The 12,233-nt window shown below is 40.8% G+C and overlaps 1 protein-coding gene across 1 annotated transcript; it reads right to left on the minus strand.

Moving 5' to 3' along the window:
• Positions 1–99: 99 nt before the first annotated feature.
• On the minus strand, positions 100–7,132 carry LOC124149347 (caspase-3-like). The gene is made up of 5 exons (XM_046520877.2): positions 6,973–7,132; positions 4,607–4,833; positions 4,101–4,276; positions 2,085–2,244; positions 100–678 (listed from the first exon to the last, which is right to left on the minus strand). Exons 2-5 carry the CDS (start codon positions 4,809–4,811, stop codon positions 455–457), a joined length of 765 nt encoding a protein of 254 aa, XP_046376833.1. The 5' UTR covers positions 4,812–4,833; positions 6,973–7,132; the 3' UTR covers positions 100–454.
• Between the last annotated feature and the right edge of the window lie 5,101 nt (positions 7,133–12,233).

Consider the following 12,233-nt stretch of genomic DNA (forward strand, 5'->3'; position numbering starts at 1 on the left):
CCATTATCTAGTAGTAAAATGTATACATTGTGTCATATAAGGAAGGCTTCAGGGTGATGCCTGTAACATACCACTTACATTATACTTCTGGATAGTGTGATGTTACATACAATACTCTGAAACCTTATGACACAATGGATACATTATACTACTGGATAGTGGTATGTTACATTCAATACTCTGAAACTTTATGACACCTTGTATACATTATACTACTGGATAGTGGTATGTTACATACAATACACTGAAACCTCATGACACAATGTATACATTATACTACTGGATAAAGGTATGTTACATACAATACACTGAAACCTTATGATACCTTGTATACATTACACTACTGGAAAGTGGTATGTTACAGCCATGAACCTGAAGCCTTATGATACCTTGTATGACATATTGTTTCTCCATCATTAATCCTCTATCGGAGGAGAATAATGTATTTTTATGTTCATGTCTTTCGAAAGAAGAGATCCTTGGTCAACATGGACGTGATGCACGGAATTTGTTTCTTTTTGTGTGCTCTGCCCTGTGAGGGAAAATCGAAGGCCACCGTGTGATTGACTCGGGTCATCATGGTCAACAGGTCAAGTTTCTCCCTGTGCTCTTCGAGAACCTTGCATAACGTCTGGATGAACCAGGAGCCTTTCCCTTCGTGACGCCATGCACGATATCCTGTGAAGAAAAAGATACGAATATTCTACATATATAGAATCTGAATCTAAGTTATATATAAACAGATTAAGATCTGTAACACTGGATATTGGCATGTTACGGACTTGAACGTGAAACCTTATGACACCTTGATAAGATTATACTACTGGATAGTGGTATGTTAAAGACAAGACCACTATCCAGTAGTATAATGTATACATTGTGTCATGACGCTTCAAGGTCATGCCTGTAGCACACCACTTTCCAGTAGTATAAACTATAAAAGGTGTCATAAGGTTTCAGTGTAGTGTATGTAACATACCACTATCCAGTATTATAATGTATACAAGGTGTCATAAGGTTTCAGAGTATTGTATGTAACATACCATTAACTAGTAGTAAAATGTATACATTGTGTCATATAAGGAAGGCTTCAGGGTGATGCCTGTAACATACCACTTACATTATACTTCTGGATAGTGTGATGTTACATACAATACTCTGAAACCTTATGACACAATGGATACATTATACTACTGGATAGTGGTATGTTACATTCAATACTCTGAAACTTTATGACACCTTGTATACATTATACTACTGGATAGTGGTATGTTACATACAATACACTGAAACCTTATGACACAATGGATACATTATGCTTCTGGATAGTGGTATGTTACATACAATTCTCTGAAACCTTATGACACAATGTATACATTAAACTTCTGGATAGTGGTATGTTACATACCATTCTCTGAAACTTTATGACACCTTGTATACATTATACCACTGGATAGTGGTATGTTACATACAATACTCTGAAACCTTATGACACAATGGATACATTATGCTTCTTGATAGTGGTATGTTACATACAATTCTCTGAAACCTTATGACACAATGTATACATTATACTACTAGATAGTGGTATGTTACATACAATACACTGAAATCTTATGACACAATGTATACATTATACTACTGGATAGAGGTATGTTACATTCAATACTCTGAAACTTTATGACACCTTGTATACATTATACTACTGGATAGTGGTATGTTACATACAATACTCTGAAACCTTATGACACAATGTATACATCATTCTTCTGGATAGTGGTATGTTACAGGCATGACCCGAAGCCTTGTGACACCTTGTATACATGAAAGTACTTGACATCAGTAGGCTATAGTCATGATACCAAATTCAAAGATAACAAATAAAAGATCTTTTAAGCAATATTTTTATGATATTTCAACATTCAAGGTGGACATGAAAATCCCTTTTTATATAAAACAGTTAAGTTTAATGGGAAAAGTAGATACGAAATTCGTCCTGGACAGAACATGGATTCCAAGTTTTCTAACATATGTATCCTATCTCTTCTGTGTAGTGTCGTTGTACAGGATGTTTGTCAACTCACCTCTGACACTGGAGTAGGCGATGAGGAAATCAGCCTCTCTTGGTATCCTGTAGGTGACTAGTTCATCCTCAACGCCCATGTCTTCATCCTCCCCTCCAGGACCATCCCCTTTTACACCAAGGGCATCTGCGCCATCATCATACTGTGTCCCGCGACATGCCTGAATACAACATCATCATCACCATCATTCAATCCAAATCTGTTTATGTTTATTTTATTTTCATATTTGCATCTATTTTGTATATGGTGTGTGCGTGTGTATGGGCGTGTGTGCATGGGCGTGTGTGTTTGTGTGGTGCGGTGCGGTGCGGTGCGGTCTTGCCGGGCAAAAAAAATATGTTTTATTGTGGCTAAGAATAAAACAAACAAGAAATGGTTATTCGATGGTGACTTATTTGATATGGGTATCATAGTTGTGTTTTGGATTTTACGTTTGCTGTGTTTCGCTGAGTGTTTTCAAACTAGTAACGTTTTGATAACGTTTGTAATTTGTTGGTCGAATACAATTTTCAAGTGTAAAGATTTATTTCTTTTGCCCGGCAGTGTACTGTCAGGAAAGTACTCGATAATTGTATTTACGCTTGAACAGCTACAGTAAAGTACGGTTAAAACGAACTCAAAGGGACTACTAATTTTAGTTCGTTTTAACCGTAATTCGTTATAAGCATATATTCAGCATAACTACAGCAAAAAGTCGGGACCAAACAAGTTGTTCGTTATATCCGTCAGTTCGTTATAAGCGTGTTCGTTATAACCGCAGTTTACCGTACTTGTGTGTATGCTTGAAATATAAAGGGCCCTCAACATTTAACAAATGTTATACTTGGGATAACACTTTCTTAGTAAAGTACAGATTCTCGTACTTTTTGGGGTTGAGTCCCGTCCAGTTGTCGGACTTTCATTTTGTGGAAGCCTCGGTGGCTGAGTGGGCTGACTTTGAGTGCTGGCGATTAGGTCCCTCACTCTGGCAAGTGGGGGTTCGAATCCCGGACGGGAATCTGTACTTTACTAAGAAAGTGTTATCCCAAGTATAACATTTGTTACATTTGACCACTTTCTAAATGGCATTGCGTATTCATAGCCCTCAACATTTGCCACTTATTAAGCAATATGCAATTATATACTTACCGGAACTGCACGTTTTTAGTCCCCTCTTTATTTAGCCCATGGGCTTAAAAACGGAAACATAAAACGCTTTTAAGCCTACTGAAACATTGATTGATCTCCAATACCGGGTGATCTTCAAGATGTGTTGTCGCCTGCTTCTATATATGGCCACTTTGCACCAATTTTGCACCAATATTACATTTACAGGACACCATTGGCCCCTTGGTGCAAGTGATATTCAGAAAACTCATTGTCACATTTTGTATAACGCATTTAGCAAACACGAATAACTGTGATATTGGTTTGCTGTTACTTTTTCGACAGGAGTCATTCAATTATGAACGTGTTGTTTACTCATAATGTTTTAGCTAAAAAAGGAAATCCTGTCTTATGTTAAAGTGTTGCTCTCATTCTAATTGTGAGTGTTGTTTCACTACACGTGGGATATTCATTCTTCCTATCATGGTTTTGTTCCCTTTCGTTTTGAAGCCCTGGGCTTAAACTTGGATAAAATGCTACTCAACTTAAAAACGTGAAGTCCGAGTAACCATGACAAAAGTTAAAAAATGCAGGCGTACGAGTAAGAAAGAAAACAGGCGAGCTGTTATACAGTTAGAAAAAATTGATTATCTTCATACCAATATGTACACAAAGTTCTCCACACATTTAAGTTTGGGAAAAACAGTGTGCCCTTTTCCCACGGGTAGCCTAGTGGTTAAAGCATTCGCTCGTCACGCCGAAGACCCGGGCTTGATTCCCGACATGGGTACAATGTGTGAAGCCCATTTCTGGTGTCCGCCGCCGTGATATTGCTGGAATATTGCTAAAAGCGGCGTTAAACCATACTCACTCACTTATTTTGTGGATTGGGGCCCTGGATACACCACACAACATGGGCATGATACGTACTTGAATGAAGAATAGTTTGGGTTTTCCGGCCAGAGCTGAGCAGCGATCTCCTCTGAATGGAGCCAAGAGTTTGGTGACCTCCACTGGACCATCTGTACCATGGACCTTGTCCTCCTCCCCGTGCGACAGAATCACGCAGACAAAACAGTCGCTGTCCTTGTGAATATCTCTGGAAACTGGAATAAAAATATCTTTCAGATCTCGACACAAAGACCTGTAACATAACATACTTCCATACGCTGTCTTACAAAGGCTGCTAAAGTATGGAATGTTTGCCATAACATTACAATAATATTCCCGAGCTTTGTTTTTTGTTTGAAACAGAATATTTATTCAGTCAGTGCTTCAAAACGGGTTTTTTCTGTGGAAGGGGAAGCAAAACAATTATTTTTGTCTCGAAAAATATTATCTTACAGAACACCCAACAGGTACAGTGAACATGTTAATTCGCTGTGTAAAACCTGAGGATAATCAATTTTTTCGTGCTTTTTTGGTAACAGATTTACCTTTTTCTAATAGTTTCACCATCTGTTCTCGTGTCTGATTTCGGACTGACTTCACATCGAATGACAAGGCTGTAAACGTCTTAATTAATTTCTGTTCGTCAACGTCGCTGCCCTTTCTTTCATTTCCATCAAAGATGACGTTGTTGATGATATAGGCAATACTTTTCTGTTTGTATTTCATTGGGTAAGTGTGACTTGAAGCCATGGTCTTTGTTGAGTACGTTCGGCTAAAAAAATCAAAACACGGTCACAACAATAAAACCATTTAAAGCATGTGAACCATCGCAATTATAAGAATACTCAATTTGATAGCAACAGTATTTGTTCGCGTTTGTCATATATCGGACATTTTCGTTAAGGTGTTGTAGTACATATAACACGTCAACGCCAGAGAAAAACCAGTCTCGATTATCCGACGAAACAGATTCCATTGGGTGTTAGAGGGAAAATAACGGTGAAATTTACATGCATGGATCACTGAAAATCAGTGATGACACGAGGTGTTCGCGAAAAGGGTGCACGGGTATGTACCGGACAATATAATCACGGCGACTTGGTTTCGAACCAATGATGATACGTTTCTGGTCGGCCTAAAGGGGACGCAACTCTGCTCAGCCTTGGACACGCTTGAGGACTTGGTCACGTGACCTCGATTTATATGAGTGACGTAACTACACAGACACGAGCATCGAAATGTTGGCTGTCTCGGTGGTTGTTACTATTTTCAGACACAGCTGGGGCACGGGTGGCACAGTCGTCTAAGGCGCCGCGATTCGCTGTGCAGAGTTGCGTCCCTTGGGCACGCCAGAAACCTATGATTGTGGGTTCGAATCCCGGTTCGCCCCGATTATGTTTCTAGGTTTGTCAGCACCATACCCGTGCTCGTGGGTTTCACCGAAGTGGTAAACGTCTGAGACCTGCATCTCTTCGGGCTTTCCTCCCACATTAAGCTGACACGCCGAGATATAACTGGAATACTGTTAAAAGCGGCGTTAAAAACCCAACTCACTCACACACTCACTCAGACACAGCTGTCTTGGCAGTAAACCCGCCGCTTTTACATTTGCAAAGGCAAGGTTTAGCAGTATTAAAGGACATATGGTTTGGGGACAAGGGCGAATAAACACTTCCTCAATATTATGTCATTTGCATTTAAAAGGAAGATTATGAAAGCTTGTGCAAATTCAGCATTGGAGCATGAAGGCGGGTATCTTCTGTTACCGACCAGAATATATATGTCGGATAGCAGTTTGGTTTGGTTTGTTGTATAACGCTGCACTCAGCAATATTCCAGCTTTATGACGGCGGTCTGTAAATAATCGAGTCTGAATCGGACAATCCAGTAAATGATATCATGAGCATCGATCCACGCAAATATATCCACCAAGTCAGCGAACCTGACCACCCGATCCCGTTAGTCGCCTCTTACGACAAGTATGGGTTGCTGAAGACCTATTCTACCTCGGATCTTCACGGGTCTGTCGGATCGTAAAAGCGGATCACTACTTATTCACAACATAGAGGCACCTAGTCACAGGGCGACCCAGGATTATGAAAATAAAAGAAGTGGGGGATGTAATGTATCTGAGAATGAGGGTGCGGTGCGCACCCACTGCAGCCTCTGGATCCGCCGGTGCTAGTGCAGTGTTTACAAGCTCGCATACTTGTCAACTCACACGCATCTCGCCTGAGTCTCACGCAGTTATCACCTATGTCACGCTCACACGCAAGGTCGAGAAATTCTCGAGCATTCATATAAAATGTAGATACAAATTTTATTGAAACGCCTTCCCCTTTCGATTTATCGCGATTGCAACCATCACGGCGAGAAAGATCATTCAAAACAACCAGCCCCCCCTCCCCCCCCTCCCCCCCAACACACACACACACACACACACACACACACACACACACACACACACACACACACACACAGACAGGGCTTAGCCCTGGACCCAGCGGGGCTTGCAGCCCCTGCACCCTGGCTTCTCGCTGTATTTTGCTGAGCAAACTAGTGATATGACATTACGCGAACGTCCCGCGTATTTATCCACTACACACTATCGCAAGTAGTCGCCCAGATAATAGTATCTGGGTTATGCAATGTGTTGCGTCTTTCCGTGTATTGTCACGAACCGATTCATGACTGATTTTAGTGCTTTCAATATACCGTTGAAATAACAATCCTTTCTTACCTTACACTAACATATCGTCCCTGAAATAAAGTTATACATAATTAAGTTATACAAATTAAATATTTTGTTAAGGAAACCCTCGGCTATTCAGGAACCATCAGGTCTTATTTCAGAACTGAGAATGGAATGAGGATATGTATATGTTCTGGGGTCTATAAGAGATATTCTAACCTGATCAACAGACGGATCCCTTCTGCGGACTTACACGGTTCATCTGCAGAAAGCGCCTCAACTTGACGTGGATCTATAAATAGATGGATTCCCGAGCAAAGGCGCGCATGCTCGGTGCTCGCAATGGTGTAACGAGTAGCGCCATTCAGACACACTACTATTGAAACCACTTGACAAGGAAGACACAACTACGTATGTTATCTGGACAGTTTATCTGGGACGAAATATTAAGGAAGAGGAAAATGTATTGGTATCACATGAGGGTTGAATGCTGGGAATATATGTAGGTGCATCACGCGATGGTTGAATGCTGGGAATATATGTAGGTATCACATGAGGGTTGAATGCTGGAAATATATGTAGGTGTATCACGCGAGGGTTGAATGCTGGGAATATATGTAGGTGCATCACGCGATGGTTGAATGCTGGGAATATATGTAGGTATCACATGAGGGTTGAATGCTGTGAATATATGCAGGTAAATCACGCGAGGGTGGAATGCTGGGAATATATGTAGGTATCCATGAGGGATGAATGCTGGGAATATATGTAGGTTCATCACGCGAGGGTTGAATGCTGTGAATATATGTAGGTGGATCACGCGATGATTGAATGCCGGGAATATATGTAGGTGTATCACGCGAGGGTTGAATGCTGGGAATGTATGTAGGTGAATCACGCGAGGGTTGAATGCTGGGAATATATGTAGGTGCATCACGCAAGGGTTGAATGCTGGGAATATATGTAGGTATCACATGATGGTTGAATGCTGGGAATATGTGTAGGTATCACATGAGGGTTGAATGCTGGAAATATATGTAGGTGTATCACGCGAGGGTTGAATGCTGGGAATATATGTAGGTATCACATGAGGGTTGAATGCTGGGAATATATGTAGGTGCATCACGCGAGGGTTGAATGCTGGGAATATATGTAGGTATCACATGATGGTTGAATGCTGGGAATATGTGTAGGTATCACATGAGGGTTGAATGCTGGAAATATATGTAGGTGTATCACGCGAGGGTTGAATGCTGGGAATATATGTAGGTATCACATGAGGGTTGAATGCTGGGAATATATGTAGATGCATCACGCGAGGGTTGAATGCTGGGAATATATGTAGGTATCACATGATGGTTGAATGCTGGGAATATATGTAGGTATCACATGAGGGTTGAATGCTGGAAATATATGTAGGTGTATCACGCGAGGGTTGAATGCTGGGAATATATGTAGGTATCACATGAGGGTTGAATGCTGGGAATATATGTAGGTGCATCACGCGATGGTTGAATGCTGGGAATATATGTAGGTATCACATGAGGGTTGAATGCTGGAAATATATGTAGGTGTATCACGCGAGGGTTGAATGCTGGGAATATATGTAGGTATCACATGAGGGTTGAATGCTGTGAATATATGCAGGTAAATCACGCGAGGGTGGAATGCTGGGAATATATGTAGGTATCCATGAGGGATGAATGCTGGGAATATATGTAGGTTCATCACGCGAGGGTTGAATGCTGTGAATATATGTAGGTGTATCACGCGAGGGTTGAATGCTGGGAATATATGTAGGTTTCACGCGAGGGTTGAATGCTGGGGATATATGTAGGTGCATCACGCGATGGTTAAATGCTTGGAATATGTGTAGGTGGATCACGCGATGATTGAATGCCGGGAATATATGTAGGTGTATCACGCGAGGGTTGAATGCTGGGAATGTATGTAGGTGAATCACGCGAGGGTTGAATGCTGGGAATATATGTAGGTTTCACGCGAGGGTTGAATGCTGGGGATATATGTAGGTGCATCACGCGATGGTTAAATGCTTGGAATATGTGTAGGTGTGTCACGCGAGGATTGAATGCTGGGAATATATGTAAATATCACGCCAGGGTTGAATTCTTGGAATATATGTAGGTTTATCACGTGAGGGTTGAATGCTGGGAATAAATGTAGGTGTATCACGCAAGGGTTGAATGCTATATGTAGGTGTATCACGCAAGGGTTGAATACTGGGAATAAATGTAAGTGTATTACACGAGGATTGAATGCTGGGAATATATGTAGGTATATCATGCGAGGGTTGAATGCTGGGAATATATGTGGATGTATCACGCGAGGGATTGAATGCTGGGAATATACATGTATGTAGATGTATCACACGAGGACTGAATGTTGGCAATATATGCATGTGTATCACACGAGGACTGAATGTTGGCAATATATGCATGTGTATCACACAAGGACTGAATGTTGGCAATATATGAATATGTCTCACACTAGGACTGAATGTTGGCAATACATGCATGTGTATCACACAAGGACTGAATGTCGGCAATATATCGATGTGTATCACTAAAGGACTGTATGTTGGCAATACATGCATGTGTATCACACAAGGACTGAATGTTGGCAATATATGCATGTGTATCACACAAGGACTGAATGTTGGCAATATATGAATATGTCTCACACAAGGACTGAATGTTGGCAATACATGCATGTGTATCACACAAGGACTGAATGTTGGCAATATATCGATGTGTATCACTAAAGGACTGTATGTTGGCAATACATGCATGTGTATCACACAAGGACTGAATGTTGGCAATATATGCATGTGCATCACACAAGGACTGATCATGAATGTTGGCAATATATGCATGTGTATCACACGAGGAGTGAGTGAGTGAGTATGATTTTACGCCGCTTTTAGCAATATTCCAGCAATATCACGGCGGGGGACACCAGAAATGGGCTTCACACATTGTACCGATGTCGGGAATCGAATCCGGGTCTTCGGCGTGACGAGCGAACGCTTTAACCACTAGGCTACCCGACCGCCCCTATCACACGAGGACTGAGTGTTGGTAATATAAGCATGTGTATCACACGAGGACTGAATGTTGGCAATATATGAATGTGCATCACACGAGGACTTCATGTTGGCAGTATATGCATGTGTATCACACGAGAACTGCATATTGGCAATTTATGCATGTGTATCACACGAGGACTGCATGTTGTCAATATATGCATGTGTATCTCGCAAGGACTGAATGTTGGCAATATATGCACGTGCATCACACGAGGACTAAATGTTGGCAATATATGCATGTGTATCACACAAGGACTGATTGTCTGAATATATGCATGTGTATCACACAAGGACTAAATATTGGCAATATATACATGTGTATCACACAAGGACTGAATGTTGGCAATATATGCATATAATTAAATTTTCGTTGTGTTCATTGAAATTCCTGTATTCTAATTAGCTGAATTGGTCACGTGTTATTGCATTCATTTCCCAATGAATGTAAAAAAATTAAGCCACGCCCACCGAGGCGCACTACTTTTATTACTTCGGAATGTCGGGGAATCCCAATATTACAGCCGAGGGAATTCCCTTTCTGCTCTCGTGTATCGCCAGGCACAGGACATTTAGCGACTTTCATGCATATTCATTGTCCAAACAAACCTTTGAGAATGAATGAAACAGCAAACGTTCAGGCTCGCTCGCCTGTTTTTTTTCTGCTCGCCTTGGTTCAACTTTCATGTCTTCGGGTTTCCTTTCTAACTAGCATTTTTCCAACTGTGTTTTACCGTAATCAGGGAAGTAATGTTTGAATCTGGCGGTAACTGACCATGTAATTTGAAACAGCCGCCTTCTCCCGGACATATTTCTTCCAGTTCGTTACAATCTGTCTGTTGCAGTTCTTTTCGCCTCTTGTCTTAAGTGATATATCTAATGAACATTGTTTTGCTCCTGCTCTCTGTTGATTGGCTACTGACAGTGTAGGCGTGTCAATTTATGTACATAAATTAAACAATCACCTGATTCATGTCACGCCACAGTATGTATTCCTACACCTGGAATCAATCTCGTCATTTTTGTCTGTTTTGATATATACCACTGTTTTTGGTTAAACTATTGTAGATAAAACATGTTTTATGCTGTCGAATTTAATTATAAGCATTGACTGTGTATTTTTTTCGGTTCATTGAGGTATGAATCGAAAAACCAATGTGCAAACTTTTGTAAGAATCCGCTACGCGGATTCATTCAGTTTGCACATTGGTTTTTCGATTCATACCTCAATGAACCGAAAAAAATACAGAGTCAATCATTAATTGTATCACACAAAGACTGAATGTTGGCAATATATGCATGTGTATCACACAAGAAATGATTGTTGGCAAAATATGCATGTGTATAACACGAGGACTGAATGTTGGCAATCAACAAAGTGACTACCCGATCCATTTAGTCGCTTTACAAGTATGGTTGCCAGAGACCCGTCATAACCCGGATTCGCCACAGGGCCACACGTGGTAGAAGTACAATGGCTAGGGTATCTTATACCGTTTTTGTTACAATTTGTAGCCCAAATTTAATAATACAGTGAATACGAATAACACATTTCGAATGTAACAACTGAGTGAGTGAATGTTTTTTAACGCCGCTCTCAGCAATATCCCATCTATATAACAGCGGCCTTTAAACGATCGAGTCTGGACCAGACAATCAAGTGAATAATATTATGAGCAACGATCAAACGAGTGACATAGGTATGGATCCTGATTCCCTGAGCAATATGACTATGTTCTGATAAACAAAGGCAGTTTGTGTTCACGATATTTTCCAAGGTCCATGTTTATCTACGCATCCTAAGAGAGAGTACAGTAAACTACGGTTATAACGAACTCAAAGGGACTACTAATTTTAGTTCATTATAACCGTAGTTCGTTATAAACATATATACAACAAAACTACAGCAAATAGTCGGGACCAAAAAATAAGTTCGTTATATCCGTCAGTTCGTTATAAGCGTGTTCGTTATAACCGTAGTTTACTGTATTTCAATCAACACCCGATATCATCAAACAATATTTGCCACAGCCGTGTTATCAATGCCATAATAAGCAATAACCAAATCGTGTCCATCTACACATGTACAACTTCTTAAACGTGACATTTACTTATCACGTTATTAAAATATACACGGGTGATGTATTTCTTACAAGCAAACACACCCGTGAAGATCCGGGGTAGGATAGGTCTTCAGCAACCCCTGCTTGCTGTGAACGGCGACTACGCTTGTCGTAAGAGGTGACTAACAGGATCGGGTGGTCAGGCTCGCTGACCTGGTTGATGCATGTCATCGTATCCCAATTGCGTGGATAGATGCTGATGATATCAATCACTGGACTGTCTGGTCCGGACTCGATTATTAACAGTCCGTGGT

Source organism: Haliotis rufescens, unplaced genomic scaffold, assembly GCF_023055435.1.
Source record: "Haliotis rufescens isolate VD_foot unplaced genomic scaffold, xgHalRufe1.0.p SCAF_11, whole genome shotgun sequence".
Lineage (NCBI taxonomy): Eukaryota > Metazoa > Mollusca > Gastropoda > Lepetellida > Haliotidae > Haliotis > Haliotis rufescens.

What these genes read in the sequence shown, in the direction of transcription:
- LOC124149347 (XM_046520877.2), bottom strand. Translation starts at nt 4,811, where the DNA reads ATGGCTTCAAGTCACACTTACCCAATGAAATACAAACAGAAAAGTATT. An exon ending in GGTGAAACTATTAGAAAAAG is followed by an intron (nt 4,277 to 4,606) that starts GTAAATCTGTTA and finishes TTTTTATTCCAG; the next exon opens with TTTCCAGAGATATTCACAAG. An exon ending in CCAAACTATTCTTCATTCAA is followed by an intron (nt 2,245 to 4,100) that starts GTACGTATCATG and finishes TGTTGTATTCAG; the next exon opens with GCATGTCGCGGGACACAGTA.